General features: G+C 41.4%; 1 protein-coding gene across 3 annotated transcripts in view; it reads right to left on the bottom strand.

Moving 5' to 3' along the window:
* Positions 1–18640, bottom strand: part of STK39 (serine/threonine kinase 39) — a 478001-nt gene that overhangs the window by 307632 nt on the left and 151729 nt on the right. Inside the window, exon 1 of one of the 3 annotated variants that reach the window (XM_030852531.2) lies at positions 1041–1415. The exons of the other annotated variants lie outside the window; for them this stretch is intronic. Within the exon in view, the coding sequence (XP_030708391.1) occupies positions 1041–1233 (193 nt within the window). The 5' untranslated portion in view covers positions 1234–1415. Of the gene's footprint in view, positions 1–1040; positions 1416–18640 lie in introns of those variants that run through there. 3 annotated transcript variants of the gene reach the window in all.

The following is an 18640-nucleotide window of genomic DNA, read 5'->3' as shown; positions in this document are numbered from 1 at the left end:
TACCTGGTGGGTTCCCTAACTGGGTTTAACAAGCCTCTCAGACGAGATGATCCAATAAGGGCCAACACAACTCTCCTGGTCCTTCACGTGCTTGGCCCAGGGAAAGGTAATGCCGGCTTCTTGCCATTCGACTTTGCCAAGTTTTTAAAATGTAAGATAAGGTGGTATTTGTGGGCCGACTAGAAGGCACCGAAAGGCAGAGAGCAGATCACCGACAGCCTCGGCTTTCATTCTTGCAGCTCGGCCTTGGACCAGAGGGAAGCATCGGCCCGGCGCAGGGCAGAAGGCCAGGGTGCCTGCTTTCCACGGGCGACCGGGCTGGGCAGTAGGCGGCGCGCCCAGCTACCGAGAGGCGGGTACCCGGGAACGCCGGGCGGCGCGGAGAGCCGGGCTGTGAGGCGGGCGTGGAGCAGCGGCTGTCAGGGAGGGAGGCCAGCATCCTCCCCGGCCTCGGGAAAGAACCTGGGCCTCCGCAACTCCTACGTAGCCCGGTTACCCACGCCGAGAGGCTGCTGACGGGAGACCGAGGCGCGGAGCTTGGAGAGCAGAGGCGCGGCTGCGCCCGCTGGGTCCCCCAGGACGCGGCCCCCAAGGCGCGGCGCGGGGGCGCTGGAAGCCGAGGGCGGCGCCCCCGCAACCCCACCCCGGCCGCGGCTGCCTGCTCGCGTGGCCACCGACCACAGGCTGCGGGCCCGGCGCGCGGGAGGAAGAAAATGCGGCAGCATTGCCGGGTCCCCAGTTCCGCCGCCCCAGCGATCGGGGAGATAAAAGTTTGCAGCATGCGGCTCGTCTGCAGTGCGAGTCACATCCGCCGCGCCGCCTCCTGCAGCACCAGCGCTCACGGAACGAACAAATAAATTAAAAAAAAAAAAAAAAAAAAAAAGCTGTTGAAGCCGGTAGGCCCAGAAGCCGACCGCTCTGCCTCCCGGGCGTGCATGGAGGCAAGCCCAGCATCCCGCGTCCCCTCCCGCCCAGGTCGCGCCTCCCGCCCGGCCTCAGCGCCCAGGCTGAGCCAGCCCCGCCGCGCCCGCAGCACTGACCGATAACCTCCTGCAGCTCGTACGCGTCCCTGCAGATGGGCCAGCCGACCGCCTGCGCCGCCGGGGCTGGGGCCCCGGGTGCCACCGGAGCCGGCGCTGCTGTCGCGGCCGCCGGGGCCGCCGCCGCCGGTGTCACCGGGGCCGCCTGCTGGGGCTGCTGGACGTGCACGGGCGAGCCGCTCGGCTCCGCCATGATGCTGCCGGAGGAGAGCGAGAAGACGCGCCGGCCGGCGGACGACCTTCCACTTGAAACTTCCCTTCCCTCCCTTCGCTGCCGACACCTCTCGACCGGCGCACGCCCTCCCCGCCCGCCGCCGCCGACGCCGCCGCTGGAGCCAGCCACGAGGGGAGGGAGCAAGGGAGGCCGAGCCGGGCGGAGGGAGGAGGCAGCGCCACCGGAGGCGGGGAGGGGAGGAGGCGGCGGCCGCGGCGCTCGCCGCGCGCCCCGCGCCTCGCGCGCGCAGTTCTCTGTCTCCGCGAGGGGAACCGCCGCCCCGCCGCCCTCTCCCGCCCTGCTTGCGGCCGGGGAAGTTTCCACCGGAGGGGAGCGAGGCCGGGTTAGGTTGGCTTTCGGGGCCCGCGTTCCTCGCCCCCTCACTCCCTGCTTTCCGTGCGCCTTCGCCCCAGACAGTCGGACTCTCCGGAAGATGTCCCCTGGGGACCCCGAGGACGGGGTCGTTGAGCCGCCGCCAGGTTCTCAGATTCAGAAGTCTCCCCAAGTAAAGAGAACCTGAAGTTCATTTACAAGTCAGCGAGTGAGACACCTACACGCCGGCCATTTGTAGGACGCCAGTTAAAAAACAACCCGAGTTGTAACTTTCCGGCCACCTACCTGCCAATATCCCTTTCCCCACCTTGCCTAATCTAATCGCAGCCCTTCTGGTTTTTTCTTAGTGAAACATGATTCCTTAGGTCTCTGGCTGTTCACAGACTTTACTCATTTGTTCCAAGCCGCTTGGATCCCAGGGAGGTGATGAAAGGGCCTGTGCAGCTAGAATAAGAAGTGTAAGAAAACTTTGGACACTATTTCAAATTTTAGACCCTTAATAACAAGCCACATTAACCCGTTAGGACAACAGATAGCAGGCATTTCTTTTACAGAGCATACTGGTTGTGAAAGTTTGTACCGCAGCGTAAATAAACTGCGTTGGAAACAATTGCTGCTTTTCATCACTCCCAAAATTACCTCATCCTTAAAATTGCTATGGTATAACCATAGGTCTTCCTAATTACAGGTGTCATATTTAACGCTGAATGTTCTCTGTGTTCCCCTGGTATAGATGACCAAGATTGCACCATCCTTGTCTTAAGGTGAAACGGTGCAGTGACCCAATGGTCATAATGGTCATTTGGCCAAAATTATCTTGTGTCGTTTTCATGATGAGGACTACTGAATAAGAATAATGAGCATATTAAAAAAAGAAAATCAGATTGTGATACTTTGTCTCCCGTGTTTATATACAAAAATCTCCTTAATTTTTTTTAAAGATAATTCCGATGAAACCCAGAAATTCATTAGGAGAAACGTTGTATGTCTAATCAAAATATTGATGGAAACCGAACGGTGAGTATGCTTAATCTCTCACAGCATGATGGAACACTTGGGGTAAAGCAACTCCTGTGCTCTGGTCTACACACAGAAATTTATGCTGAACTGAGAAGTTGTACATTCTTTTATGAAGGAGTGTTCAAAAACTGTATTAATTTTAATGTCTGTCAAGAAACAGACAACTTCAAGAACAAATAAATTCTAGGCCTCTGATGTTTCAAGGGGGGAAAGAACAGGGAACAGGAATGCTGTTAACTGTTCACCTCTTAAAGTGCTACTCCCAAGCCGAAGAACATTTAAGGACTATTTTTTAGGGAAAAGAAAAATGATTAAATGAATATGACTTCCATTTTGTCACATGAATTTATATTTTGACTTTCAAACCATGAAGGCCGGGAAACTGTGAAGGCCAGGAAAGTTCTTGGAACTTAATAAGAAAACATAATGTTGTCAAGACCAATAGCACAGATTTGAATCAAACACAGATCACTTAGTTTCCCACAAAGAACAAGTGTTCTGTAGTCATATACCAGATATCTGTACCCAGCAGACTACTTTCCAAGTGGCTCCTAGGATGATGACTTGTAAGAACTGATGACTGAGTGCAGACCCATCACTACTGCCAGTAAATCAGTTTAAAGAACATTTACTATCAGTGGCCTTTGGCATCATTTTTATATATGAAGAACAGAGCATGAATTATATTTTTAAATTATATAAAAGCATTGGATTCAAATTTTAAGTTAATGTTTCCATAAACAACTGAGTAGAGTGGTACTTAAAACTAGGAAATATATGTATTTAAAAAGTATTTAACTGATATGCAATTTCCCCTGAAAACCTATTACTAAATTTAAACTGAAAGGTGGCAGGGGAGGAAGCCTTTAAAATGTAAACAACGATTATTTCAATACATATCTTTATTCTTTATTTATCTTTATTTACATTTAGTCAGAGACTTTAAAACATTAGAAAGAAAAAATAAGAGGCCAAATTTTGTTAAGTGTTTACAACTACCTCATTATATGTCAGGGTTTCTTAACTTGAGCAGTTTTGATATTCTGTGCCGGGTTATTCTCTGTGTTGTAGAGGTCTGTTCTCCTGGCCTCAACTCACTAGATGCCAGTAGTACCCCCGCTCTCAGTCAGGACTATCAAAAAGGACCCCAGATGTTGCCAAATGTCCTCTGAAGAGCAAATCACTGCTTTAGGTAAACTGAATATACAAAATTGTCATTTTATAAACAGATTATTGCAGTGGTTATTTGCATTACAAAGAGTTTAAATAGAGTTTAGTTATTCACAAATCCTGAAGAGGATCAGAATATGCTACCCCAAATATGCCACTTTGGCATAAGAATTATTTTGAGCTGAAGGCAATTAAGAAACAATAGACACAGGAAGAGTTCTCTTCCCTCCCCCAGTCTGCCTAAAAACATGGCATAAATTGCCCTTTTGTAAATGAAATTTCCATTTATAAAGGAAATTTCCATTTGCAAAGGTGCCCCCTCTCCCATACCAGGAATGTTATCGTGGAGATAGTGCTGAGATGAGTCTGCACAAACAACTCTTATCTACCAGTAGTTTCCCCCATACATTTCCTAGTTACCTTCCCACAACTTACCCATACCCCCAGAAGCCCAAACTCCCTTTTCCTTGTCTAGTCACTTCTCCATAATTTATCACCCTTTGTTAAAATGGTATATAAGCCCCCAATTCTAACCACCCCTTTGAGTTATTCATCACTGAGTACTCCCACACAAATGTGCATTTCACATGCAAATAAACTGTGTTTTTTCCTCTTGCTAATCTGTCTTTTGTCAGTTTAATTCACAGGCCTCCAGTTACTAAATTTGAGAAGTTAAAGCTTTTCCTCCTGTACAACCTTTTGAACATCTAAAAGAAGATGTGTAGTGTACTGGCCAAGACCTTGAAGAAAGGAAGTGCCAGATTCAAATCTTACCACCAACAACAATTTTTTTTTTAATCTCTGACTTTGGACTGACTTTAACTTTCTGAGTCTCAATGTCCTCATTCACAAAATCAGCATCATAACTTTGACATGGGTTGTTACAACATAATTTGTATGTAAACAGCTTAACATAATGGCTGACACAGTAAATGTTCAATAAAATGAAAACCCTTATCAATGTCTTCATCATTATTCCTATCTGCCAAGATTTGTAACAAAACATAGAAGAGAAAGATTTATAATAATGGCAATCATGAACTGTACAGACTATAAGCTCCCTGAGGGCAGGCATTTTTGTTCCTTTGGTTCATTGCCGTATCCCAGTGCCTGGAATAACATCTGCCACAGAATATCCTCAGTAAATATTTGTTGAATGAATATCACACTTTTTAAATGGATAAAAACATGCTTTTAAGCATCAGAATGAGTCAGCCATGCCAAGGGTGGATTAGATGGGAGGAAACTGGAGGCGGAGAGACGGATTTGGAAGCCACTGCAATAAAGTTAGAGAAATGTGTATATGAATAAAGCCATGATATTGAGGATAATGATGAGGGGGTAGATTTAAGAATTATTTAAGGAGCAGAAAAATGGAACTTAATGACAGATGAGTTTCCTTTAAAAGTCAAATTGCCCAAATCCATTAAAAAAGTAGATGAACACAAGTACAATGTATACAGTGTTTTAGAAATACTTCTATTGAAGGAATGAGAGGTTCTCTTGATTGACAGGTGGTCCTTCTCCCATGGCTAACCTATAATCTATTGTAAAGTCACTTCCATTGCCTGGTGAGAAAAGGCCAGATGTTCTTGGGTGTGAAGAATATCTATAACCATATTTCCCATTTTCAACTCTCTTATAATTCCTGTTTTAGTAACTATGTTTGAGGGGAAAGTTGTGACAGAGCTGAACATTTATTTCAACAATTGCTTCCAAAGACAAGCACCCAACTTTTTTGAGTTAAAGTGATGGCAGGGCCATAGTAGAAAAGGTATGGGTTTAAGTCTGTAATAGTTGGATTTACATACTTGATCTGCACTTACTAGTTGGCAGCTCAAACTCTCTGAGCTTCTGTTTTCTTAAAATAGGGACAATTATCCCAGGATGATTGGGTTGCAGTAAAGATGAAATGAGTTGGTATGTGTAACACACCTTACCCACAGGGACACACTTCAGTAGTATAGCAGTGGCTCCAGAATTTCCTCCTGGGAGGGACTCAAGGGTGGTGGTCTCAGGTTGAACTGCATCGCCCCAAAAGACGTGTCAAAGGCTCAAACCCCAACACTTGTGAATGTGACCTTATTTGCAAATAGGGTCTTGGCAAGTTAAGATTAGGTCAAAATAGATTAGGCTGGGCCTATTCCAATGACTGGTATCCCTACAAGAAGAGGAAATTTGGACCCAGGGATACAGGAAGAATGCCATGTGAGGAGAGAGGCAGAAACTGGAGCGGTATGTCTACACGTGAAGGGATGCCAAAGATTGCCAGCAGCAACCAGAAGCTAGGAGAGAGGCATGGCACAGATTCTCCCTCAGAGCCTCCAGTAGGAGCCAACACTGCTAATACCTTGATTTTGGACTTCTAGCCTCCAGGCTGGGAGAGAATCAATTTCTGTTGTTTTACTCCACTGAAGTCTGTGGTACTTTGTTACAGGAAGTAATACTGCGGGATTATGGGATTTGTTCTTTAGCCAACTGCATTTCATTTGGACCAAATTTAGCAATGAGCACCAATTGAAATAACCACTGCTTTGGAGCCATCACTCTACCAAAGCCCTGGACCTTACGCTACAACTTGTTTTTAATCCAATTTTAAGTGGGGGGAAAAAAACACAAAAAAGTGCAGAGTAAATATCTGAATGAATTTTCAGCACAGATGTCAAATGTCCATCTGAAAAATGCATTTGAGAACATATGAACCTTTCCAACTTTGAAGACCCAGGCAACCTACAATGAGCTTACCCATAGAGATGTCATGTGCTTGCCACTGACACAGCTGATGATATCTGTTACCCCAAGTCCAGAGCTGGTGTGATCCAGTTTTCTCAGGTTAACACAATTTAATGTTAAGGAGTCATTGGTGCCTATTTCCCAACCATAAATGGAAAGAGAGGCTTAAATCTATTTTAAGCTAAATGATTGCAAAGACACTGCTTTTTAAATTCATGTGATTTAAGGAATTAAACTTATATGAATTGTAACTTCCAGACACGTGTTTTCATTTATTTCCCAACCTACTGTTGAAACTGACTTTCTATTGCATTTTATGTTACAGACAAAATTGCTCTGGTGACAATTAATGCCTCTTCACTTACCTTAGAGGTTTCTGACTATGATTTGGGTCCTGATAGAAGTCTCACTAGAAGCCCTACTCTCTGTATGCATAGGGAAGACCTCCATATTTAGCAAGGCTTGCCCTTTGCTAAAACATCCAAAGGCATTATCATAAATCTGTGGCATATATATGTCTTTTAACCTGTCTAAAACCTGATAGTCTTGTCCCAGGCAGACTGACATAAAAATGTAATTAAAAGCAATTTGATTCTTTATTGCTGTCTCCACTGAAGAATCTCAAATAGGAATCCTGTTCATTACACAAAACAGCATTTTCTGAAAATTTTTGTTCAACCCTTCTCAACTTCAAAATTTTCCAAACACCAAGGATGTCTCAAAGCCTCTCTTTTCCTCTCTATTAAAAAAATCCTCCCACCAAAACTATCAACAAACCCTGAACACTCTTTCATCTCTGCCTCTCCGGCCTCCATGCCAGCCTCAGATCTTTATCAGGAGAGGCATGTTGAGTTACCTGTATTCTGAAAAACAAAAGAGGGTCAGGGGCTGCCCTGGTTTATAAGGGGTATGTAATAAAACATTTAATAATTTAACTTACTAATATTCTTTCATTCAGTAAATACATTTTTAGGGACTATAATTTGCATGACACTTTGCCAAATGCTGTAGAAAAATAAAAGACAAAACTGTAAGGAACGGCACCAAGAAACGGAGGAGAGCTTAAACAAGATTTATTTGGGAACGCTCCCGGGCGAGGTTCACTGATCTGAGACAAAGGGGCCAGAGAAGGCGCGCCCGGGCGAGGGTTTGGGCAGAATTCATAGGGGAAGAAGGGCAAGGGGTGTGGTGAATCCGGGAGGGCGCAGGTTACTCCTTATTTGGTGGTCTCTTCGGGTATCGTGGCAATATCCCGTGCCGGTTGCACCAGTCTTGGGACCGTTAGTCCCGCCCCTCGAAAGGCGGGAAGGCTGGGCCGGGTGGAAAAGTCCCCAGGTCAGTTCCTGGAACTGGGTGGTCCGGAAAGTCTCCTGGTCAGTTTCTGGAACTGGGTGGTCCGGAAAGTTTCGGTCTGATGCAACCTGTGAGTCTGATTGCGTTCCCCTGCCTCGGGCCAGTTGGCCTTCCAAAAACTATCTCTAGCCCTTAAGAATTGTATAACCCATACAATCCCATTTTATCCAGTGTCCAATCTTCCAGCACCCCAGCTGCCCCCAAGTTACTGAAACATGTAAACAACACTTAAAATAAGGAGACTAGCCCAAACCAGAGGTCCCAGAGATGCCATATGATGGGTTGATTTGCTGATCAAAATAAATCACTTCTCTTACTATTGACTGGCAAAGTCTACAAATCAAAACCAAAAAACCCATGCCCTACTGCTGCTAAAGGCAAGAACTCTAAGAGAAATGGCAGGAAATAGCAAGAAAATGAAAATGAAAACCAGACGAAAGAGGGAATTCATGACGGTCCAATGGTTAGGACTCGGCAATTTCACTGCCATGGCAGGGGTTCAATCTCTGGTAGGGGAACTAAGATCCCACAAGCCACACAACATGGCAAAAAAATAAAATAAAAATGCAACAAAACAGCAGAAGGAGAGGTAGATATTAGAGGCAGCTAGAGAGGTAGATGCCTTTGCTATTAAGCAGTTAGGAGAGGACGGCAGAAATGGCCTTGAAGAAAGCAAAGAATCATGACGGAAGGAAGTTCAGTATCAGGGGCCAGACCTGCATCCAAGGAGACACAGCCCAGGTGCAAGCACATATGTCTACACAGTGTGAGCAGTGGGACAGTGTCACACCGACCAGCGTTGGCCCAGCATGGTATACCATCATGCCAGAAAGCTCGCCCAGTGCTGCCAGATCTTCTGGTTGTTTTAGGAGAAGCCAACAAATCTGATTTTATGTGAAATATTTCCATTTTTAAATATTGGCCTGACTTTATAAAATACTGCACAGAATCTGATACCATATACGTAATGTTTCAAAACAAGAAAATGCTAAACACAGTCTTTGAATAAATACATAGTGAAACATGGGCCTGAGCGATAAACTTCAAATTCTGGGCAGTGGTGATCCCTTGAGAGGGTAGGCAGGGGAGAGGCACATAAAGAGCTTCTATGGCATCTGTAATGTTTTATTGCTTTAATAAAAATCTGTAATAAATATAGCAAAATGATAAGATTTGTTAGACTAGATGATAGGTCCATGAGTTTCTATTACATTAGTGACCCTACTGTTCTGTACGCTTGAAATATTTCACAATTATAAGACAATAATACTGCACAGGCCAAACATTTTTAGTCCACATCAGACCAGTGGAGCAGAATTTTGCAGACTCTGCATAGCATGATTCAAAAGGCATAGAGCTCACACTCAGGTTAGACCAGGGTGAGCAGACTTTGGTCACCCCTCCCCCCAAGAGTAAAACATAGGTGGTTCAGGTGGTTTTCAACCTGCTTGGACATCAGAGTCACCTGTCCAGCTTGTTAAAACTTCCCATGCCTGGGTGTCACCTAGATTCTACTAAATAATAAGTTGCATCTAGAAACTGGGCAGCGTGGGGATTCTAATGTGCAACCAGAGTTGAAAATAACTGTGATAGTTCTGAGAAGATTACTGTGACACAGGAAAGCCACAACTAGAAAAGCACCTGAGTCGGGGGGGGGGGGGCTCCCAGATAGGTGACAGCTTTAAAAATCTCAGTGGTCACTGGTGGCTTTCCTGGAATTAGACATAACAAATGACAATGAAAGCAAAATACTCATTAAAAAGGACTAAGTCTTTTTGTAATAAGAAAATTGAAATAAGAACTATTGAAAGAGTAACTATTTAAAAAAATATTTTCATTGAAATGGTTAGAATAAAATATTATTCAGTACATTATTTTAAAGAAACAAACTGTGTACCTACTGTGTGCAAGCTTTCTGCATAGAGTTGTGGAATGATGGAAAGATGGATGAGCCCCATCCCTTACTCTCAAAGAAACAACATCTAATGGGGCAGACAGACATGTCAACAAATAATTTGTCGTTTTGGGAGACGGAGACTGGTCATGTGAGTATGACTGTAGTTTTGACTCAAAGACTCCAAAACTAGAGCATTCAAGTTATTGGGTCACAGGGTCTTATTTTAACCATTCTCTGATGGCCTGGGTTTGGTGGAGAGACCCCAGAAGCTGGGAGAGAAGAGCAGAATGGAAAGGAATCGTCTCAAAATGACTTTGACTTCAGACAGTGTTAAATATATGAAGGGTTCAAAAATGATGCCTTGACATGGAAACAACCTAAATGTCCATTGACAGATGAATGATAAAGAAGATGTGGAACATATATAAAATGGAATACTACTCAGCCATAAAAAAGAATGAAATAATGCCATTTGCAGCAACATGGATGGACATAGAGATTATCATACTAAGTGAAGTAAGTCAGACAGAGAAAGACAAATACTATATGATATTTAGTATTTACATATCCTCATATGTAGAATCTAAAATGTGACACAAATGAACTTATCCAGAAAACAGAAACAGACTCACAGACATAGAGAACAGACTTGTGGTTGCCAAGGTCGGGGTGGGTGGGGGGTGGGGGCGGGGGAGGGATGGTTGGGAGTTTGGGTTTAGCAGATGCAAACAATTATATACAGGATGGATAAACAACAAGGTCCTACTGTATAGCACAGGGAACTATACTCAATATCTTGTAGTAAACCATAATGGAAAAGAATACAAAAAAGAATATATATATATATATATATATATATATATATATATAACGGAATCACTTTGTTGTACACCAGAAACTAACACAACATTGTACATCACTATACAGTAAGTCCCCTACATATGAACCTTTAAGTTGAAAACTTTCAAAGATGCAAACATTCATTCTATCAACGTCAGGTGTGAGTGAAATTGCAGCTTGCCCTCCGTCTCCTACTGCTGACGATCTTTCAGCTCTACCACCTCCCACCTCCTCTCCCTCCACCAGTCAGTAACTCTTCATGCCTGTTCACTTGATGCCAGCCCCTGTATGCCAGCTGTTGTACTGTATTACTGTACTCTTCAAGGTAGTGTACTGTAAGATTAAAAATGTTCTTTATTGTTTGTGTTTGTTTTTTATGTATTATTTGTGTGAAAAGTATTATAAACCTATTACAGTACAGTACTATATAGCTGATTGTGTTAGTTGGGTACCCAGGCTAACTTTGTTGGACTTATGAACAAATTGGACTTACAAACGCACTCTCGAATGGAACTTGTTCGTATGTAGGGGACTTACTATACTTCAATAACATAAATTTTTTAAAAATGATGTCTCGAAAGACTATTCTTACTATAAGTTAATCAGGTTAATCCACAAAAACTTTTTTCTTTTTTAAAAAAAATACTTTTTATTTATTTATTTATTTATTTGGCTGCACCTGGTCTTAGTTGCAGCATGTGGGATCTTTTAGTTATGGCATACAGGATCTAGTTCCCTGACCAGGGATTGAACTCAGCCCCCCTCCATTGGGAGCGTAGAGTCTTAACCATTGGACCACCAGGGAAGTCCCACAAAAGCTTTGTTCTTGATACAAAGAAATTTTTTTTCCTTTGCTATAAAGAAGACTTTGGTATGACTTTCTCTTTCAGAACCCCACATGTGAATGAATCACTGAGTGAATGAATAGAATTCAATCCTCATAACAGAGATAACATTGAATCATAATATACTCCTTTAGGATAATTTTCAGGAATGTCTATGATTCAAAGCATTTCCTTTTACAACAATAACAATAGCTATAGTTTATGGATACACTGCACTAAGCATTTTTAGATACATTCTCCTGACTGATCTTCACCTACAACCTGCTGAGGTAGATCACATTATGTGCATTTTTATAGATGGAGAAATTGAAGGTCATGATGGTTAAATAACAAACCGAACCCTAATCTCAGTTTATCTGCAGCAGAACCAGGATTCAAACATGCTCTGACTCCAAAGGCTAAAACTTAAACTCAGCACTATATTCCTATATGACAAGGCATATTCGCTATTATTACATTAAAACTTTTAAACAAAATTTTATTAATTAAATTAAATTTCAATTTTATTTTAATTAAAAATGCCTACGGAGGTACTATGCAGTTTGAGACCATTTAAAGCCAGAAGGTAAGGCTGTAGATAGCCAGGAGACAATCACTAAGAGTGGAGTGTTCTTTCTTCAAGCATCAATTTTTGGTAATTTTCAGTTAAGAGACAAATATTCCATATGTGCCTGTATCCTCCATCCAAATATTATAAATATTAATTCCAAAACTACCTTTATGCACCTGCAACAATACTCTGTGAACGATGGCTGTTGTTAATCTGTGTTTTAAAAATGCTAAAGAAACCGTTAATTTGAATAATCAATATAAATAATCTATTAGTTTGATCTCCAAATCAAGTAGAAGCTATATGACAGTATTTCACAGCTCAATGAAGCAGATAGTTCAGTCAAGTAGTCTTCAAATCTGTTGTTCCTTAAATACAAAGAAGAGTGGTGTATATATAAGCAATTCAAGAGACTAGAAAAGGCCAGGTAATGTTACAGAATTTTGATACATATTTCAATAGATAATCCAATAATGTTTTCATTTTCATGAGTTAAACTCTTTAAAATTCCACTAAAACATAAAAGAAAGTTTTGAAAAAAGAGAAAAAAAATCACAGTGTTTTTGGTGTTATTTTCAAGTCATTTAATGCACACATTATTTGAATATTGAGCATTATAGCCGGCTTACCACTTTGTGTTCCCGTGACTGGGGCTGTCAAAGGAAGCCGATCATTGCCTTAACCAGCTGTGTGCATAAAGAAAGGCCATTATTTTTTCCTTTCTCATGAAAATGCATGGCCCATTTTGTATTGCCCAGATACTGCCACAGATGGATTTAATTCAGCAAATGAGGTACTCGTTATACTAAAAGAAAGAGCTTATGGAGGTAATATCATGTCAAGAAAATATTATTTTATTGGGACAAACATTTTTTTCAAAGATAGCAAGAATGTTTATTGTGAGGTGGAAAACAGTAGCACAGTAGAAGCCCAAAGAGTTCATGTATCTATTGACAGGTTTTTTCTTTCAGATAAGCAATTAATCATGGGAATAGTGGCTGATGACAAATTTAGATTATGAAAGTGCTTCATTAAAATTTTTTTTCCTTTTGAATACATAAGTAGATGTACAAGTTATAAAAATTGAAAGTAGGAAGGGTATAAAGTGAAAACTGTATCTCCCTCCTGCCTTTATCTTTCACCCATGTGGTTCTCTTTCCTAGAAGCAACTACTATTACCTTGTTCTTGCATCCTTCAAGAGATATCCCATGCCTATGCAACCATATTTATATGTTGTTTTCTATACTAATAATAACATACATACTGATCCATAGTCCCATTTTTTTACTTTAGCAAATGTCTTGGAAAAGGTGTCATGGAGTCCTAATTTTTTTTTTTTTTTTTAACCTAGCTCTATGCTGTCCATGTTTCTTTTTATACTGGGGTAAAATTTGCACTTAGTAAAATGCTAAGATTCATTTTCATACATTTGGAGAATTGAATACAAGGGTGTATCCATCTCTCAAAGCAAGATTTAGAATATTTCATAATAATTCCTGAGAGCTAATTAATATTCCACTGCATGGATGTGCCACGACTGATTTAACCAAACCTCTACTTTTGCTCTCTTTTGCTGTTATAAATAAGTTTGCTGTGAATAACATGTATATGTATGATATTGCATGTGTCTAAGTACACCTATGGGATATTTCCTAGAATTAGGATTGCTACATCAAAGGGTATGTGCATTTTTAACTCGGAAGGATATTGACAAATTACATACCATAGGGGTTGTACACTCTGGCTGACAATTTATGAAAGTTTTTTTTGCAGTATACTGTGGTTATTAAACTTCTTGATCTTTGCCCACTGGTAGGTGGATAAAGGGTGATTGTAGCTTTAATTTTGTTTCTCTCATTCGGAGGATGCTGAGCATCTTTTCGTGTGTTTAAGAAGCATTAAATAGTTTCATTCCAAGGCTTCCCTGGTGGCGCAGTGGTTGAGAGTCCGCCTGCCGATGCAGGGGACACGGGTTCGTGCCCCGGTCCGGGAGGATCCCACATGCCGCGGAGCGGCTGGGCCCGTGAGCCATGGCCGCTGAGCCTGCGCGTCCGGAGCCTGTGCTCCGCAACGGGAGAGGTCACAACAGTGAGAGGCCCGCGTACCGCAAAAAAAAAAAAAAAAAAAAATAGCTTCATTCCAAAAGAAAATCTGAGCCAAAGCAGAGGTGCTGTGAAGACTGCCATGTATTTGGAGTGATGAACAGAAACACAGAAGACTTGACATTTATTCTAACCTTTCAAGAGAAGTTGGACAAAGTAATGTGTTTCTGAGGACAATAGAAACCTAAGGAAACTTGATATTTCAAGTATCACCTGAAAAGAAGATGCCAAACTCTTGAATGGAAAAGTCCAAGAAACCAAAGATCTAAGAAAGTATGCCTGCCTGAATCACAAATGAAGACAATGTTAATTTGTTTCATCAACATAAATGGTATTGTCCATGCCGAATTAATCTACAAGGTCAAACGGCCAGGCAAGCTTATTATGCAGAAATTCTAAAACATCTGTGGTATTGTACACTGCACAAATCACTGCTTGATCATCCACTTTATTTACTACACTTTGCTCTGGACAACCTTTGACTAGTCTTTAAAATCAGTGCCATTCTAAAAGGGAAAAAGCAACCCAAAAAGGAAAGAAAACTTGCCATTGAGGATATTCAAAAGACAGTGACTTCAGTTCTAATGGTAATTCCAACAGAAAACATTCAAAATACTTGGGGCAATACTTGAAATCACTACATAGCTCCCAATGTGACTTATTTGGAGGAAACAATACTCTCTTAGATTTAGAAGTTCTTATTTTAAGTTGGTTCCATTGCTGGATAATTATATTATTTATGCCATGTTAATCTAACAATCAGGGACACTTAAAATCCTTCAACTACCCTTTCCCTCTCCAATAAAGTACTTCATGGAACAATAGAATTATAGAAAAAAAACCATTATTGTTTAATTTATTAGACTCCCACTTATTTGCTGCAAAGTATTATTAAAGTTATGCCTCTTACCTGGGCCTCAGTTTTCTTTTCTGTTAAATTCAGATAACAAATTATAGTGCCTAATTAACTAATAAAGTCTCTGTCATATAGTAGTCTCTCAAAAAATCCTGGTTCTCGGGCTTCCCTGGTGGCGCACTGGTTGAGAGTCCGCCTGCTGATGCAGGGGATGTGGGTTCGTGCCCCAGTCCGGGAAGATCCCACATGCCGTGGAGTGGCTAGGCCCGTGAGCCATGGCCGCTGAGCCTGCGCGTCCGGAGCCTGTGCTCTGCAATGGGAAAGGCCACAACAGTGAGAGGCCCGCGTACCGCAAAAAAAAAAAAAAAATTCTGGTTCTCTTCCCCATATCTGTATCTGATTAGGACTTTGTCGATGGACCCAAAAGTAGCAATTAAAAATGAAACTCTTGAGATTTCAAAGGACTGAGTATGAAAGATTTAGGTTTCAAATTAGGAAGAATTTTCTTTTACTGACACCTGTGATAAAAAAAAAAACCTTCAGTGGAACACTTAAGGAAAAAATGTACAAAAATATATTGTCTGAGTTCATTTGCGAAGAATAGAATCCACTCTAGCTAGTTTACAGGATATTAAAAGACTTTCAGATTTTGGAGGAGGGATAAAGGGACTTGAGTCTGGATTGAACTTTCAGGAAAGATTGCCACAGCTACATTTCACTGTTGAGGCACTATACTGGGTTGAATACTATCCCCCCAAAAGTCATATTTACCTGAAACCTGTAAATGTGACCTTATTTGGAAATAGGATCTTGCAGATGTAATCAAGTTAAGATGAGGTTGTACTCGATTAAGGTGGGCCTTAATCCAATGTCTAGTGTCCTTAAAAGGACACTGACAGAAGAGACACTGACACATGAAAAAAGGACATTTGAAGCTGGAGGCAGAGATTGGAGTGATGCCTCTATAAACCAAGGAATGCCAAGGATTGCCAGCAACCCCCAGAAACTAGAAAAGGCAGGGAAGGATTGGCCCTAGAGCCTTCAGATAGAGCATGGCTCTACTGATAACCTGATTTTGAACTTCTAGCCTGCAGAATTGTGAAAGAATACATTTATGTTGTCTTAAGCTTCCCCAGTTTGTGGAACTTTGTTAGGGAAGCCCTGGCAAACTAACATAGGCACCAAGGGAGCTGCTGAATCTTTCATAATCAGGGATCCTCCAGTTCCAGAACCTTAATAGTTAATAAGACTTTAAGATCAGGAAACTACTACAATCAGGAAACCAACAGGATCAGGCAACCTGCCATGGTCAAGGAATGTCACTACTCCTGGTTCCAGCATTGTGGCACACCTCCTACAAACAGTCCACACCTTGTCTTAAGGCATACTGCAGCGTTCTTTGAACAATAGGACTTTAGCTGATACTCCCACAGAAAAAGCAAACACTTCCATCATCATTTTTTCCAGCAGTGGAGGAAGAAAATGCAGCAGAAGCACAGCCTATGCCTCACAGTGGCAAAAGCATCTGATTGGTCAGTCCTAAATCACATCCAGAACCCTAGCTGCAAGGGAGGCTAGGAAGTATAGTTATTCGTTTTCCAGACAACACAGTACAGGAAGATAAAAGAGATGTTAAGCACCAATCCACCATATTTACTACAGATAGTTCATGCAATTATTCCTTTAATTCAGAAATTACCAGCATTAAATGTATTAAATCACTTAATTTCCTGGATCTCAGTTATCTGTATAAAACTAAGATTGATTTAAAAATTTAAAAATTCTAAATTTTTAAACCATATATAAATCTGTATATAAAAACATATTTTCCACATGTTTATTTACATAGTTTTCTAGACTTTCTTGAGAAAAGATACTGGATAGAAATTCTACAGCACCTACATGCTAACACTATGTAAACTTTTTTTTCTTTTTTTAATTTTCTTTTTTTTAAATTTTTATTGGAGTATAGGTGAGTTACAATGTCGTGTATGTAAACGTTTAATTGTCTTCAAAGAGGTGCAGAGAGTAGATTTACTCTTTGGAGGGGGAGAATTTGTATAGGAATGTGTGTGTGTGTGCGCCCACGTGTATGCATTGTGCATGTAAATGCAAGTCAATTAAAGTTTCTCATGAATAAAATTTCTCATGACTAGGTAAAAGCAAACTGGCAGAAATTCAATACATATGGTAAATATAGACAATGAAGTAGACTCTGCTTCACGTTTTTGTCTGGTTTTGAATTCTTATATTTGCTTCCCACATTTCTTTTTTCTAAAATGAATCAGGCTCATTAAATTTAGCATGACTAAGGTTTTCCAGATATAAAAAAGAATAGCAAGTTGTGGATGGGCTTTACCATGTTGAATAACTACTATAAAAGTAGAATTTTATTAACTTTTGTAAGTAATTACATATGAATTGGTTGATTACTTATAATTTTATCACTAAAAATCTTTTATTTTATTTATTTATTACTTTTTCTTTTGGCTGTGTTGGGTCTTCATTGTAGCACACGGGCTTCTCTGTAGTTGTGGTGTGTGGGTTTTCTCTCTCTAGTTGTGGTGCGTGGGCTCAGTAGCTGCGGTGTATGGGCTTAGTTGCCCCATGTCATGTGGGATCTTAGTTCCCCGACCAGGGATCAAACCCACATCTCCTGCATTGGAAGGTGGTTTTTTTACCAATTGACCACCAGGAAAGTTTCCATTAAAAATCTTTACATATTATTCATACCCTTAACAGTCAGTATATTATCTTTTTATAACATAAGGGCTAGTGTTCACTATCATAGATTTGCAAAAATGGCCACAAATTATTCCCCCCCTGTTATCTAAACTGCTACATGATGTGACTTTTCAGCTCACTTTATTAACAGGTGGAGTCTCTTTTTTACCTCTAGTATCGAAGCTGGTCTTGTAACTTGCTTTGGCCAATGGAATGCTACAGAAAAAATGTGTACCAATTTCACCAGGGCATCAAGAGTCCTTGCACACTTCTACTAGCTCTGTTGGACACTTGCTGAGTGACTTTGTGAACAAACTTAGGCTAGCCTACTAGAGGATGAGAAACAACATGGAAGACTGCCAAGACACCCGAGTCAATAGCCAGCCACCCCTAGTCAATCTGGCAGCTGATCACAGTCATATGAGTTACCTCAGCTGAGGCCAGAAAAGCCACCCTGCTAAGCCCAGCCCACATTGCTGATCCACAGAATCATGAACTAAATAAATGGTTATTGTTTTAAAAACTAAGTTTTGGGGTATTTGTTATGCAGCAAAGTTAAATACTGTTCTCAGTTAACCTTGTTTAAATTTTCTGAGTGCCTCAAATATCTGGATTACTTCCTTCCAAGAATAGCAAGTACTGGGGAAGTTTCCAAAATGGCAGAGTAGAAAGACCCTGAGCTCACCTCCTCTCACAGGCATACCAAAATTACATCTATTTACAGAAAAACTATTGATGAAAAAGACCAGAACCTACCAGAAAAGGTCTTCTACAAGTAAATATATAAAGAAGGAACCACAACAAGACAGGTAGGAGGGGTGGACTCATGGTATAGTAAAGACCCACACCCTGAGATGAGAAACCCACAAAGAGGAGAATAATAACAATTGCAGAGTTTCTTCCCAAGGAGTGAGGGGTTTGAACCCCACAATGGGCTCCCAGCCCAGTGCTCCTGTGCCAGA

This window comes from Globicephala melas, chromosome 7 (assembly GCF_963455315.2).
Source record: "Globicephala melas chromosome 7, mGloMel1.2, whole genome shotgun sequence".
NCBI lineage: Eukaryota > Metazoa > Chordata > Mammalia > Artiodactyla > Delphinidae > Globicephala > Globicephala melas.
The sequence above is the reverse complement of the archived record's forward strand: the minus strand, read 5'-3'. Positions and strand labels throughout refer to the sequence as shown.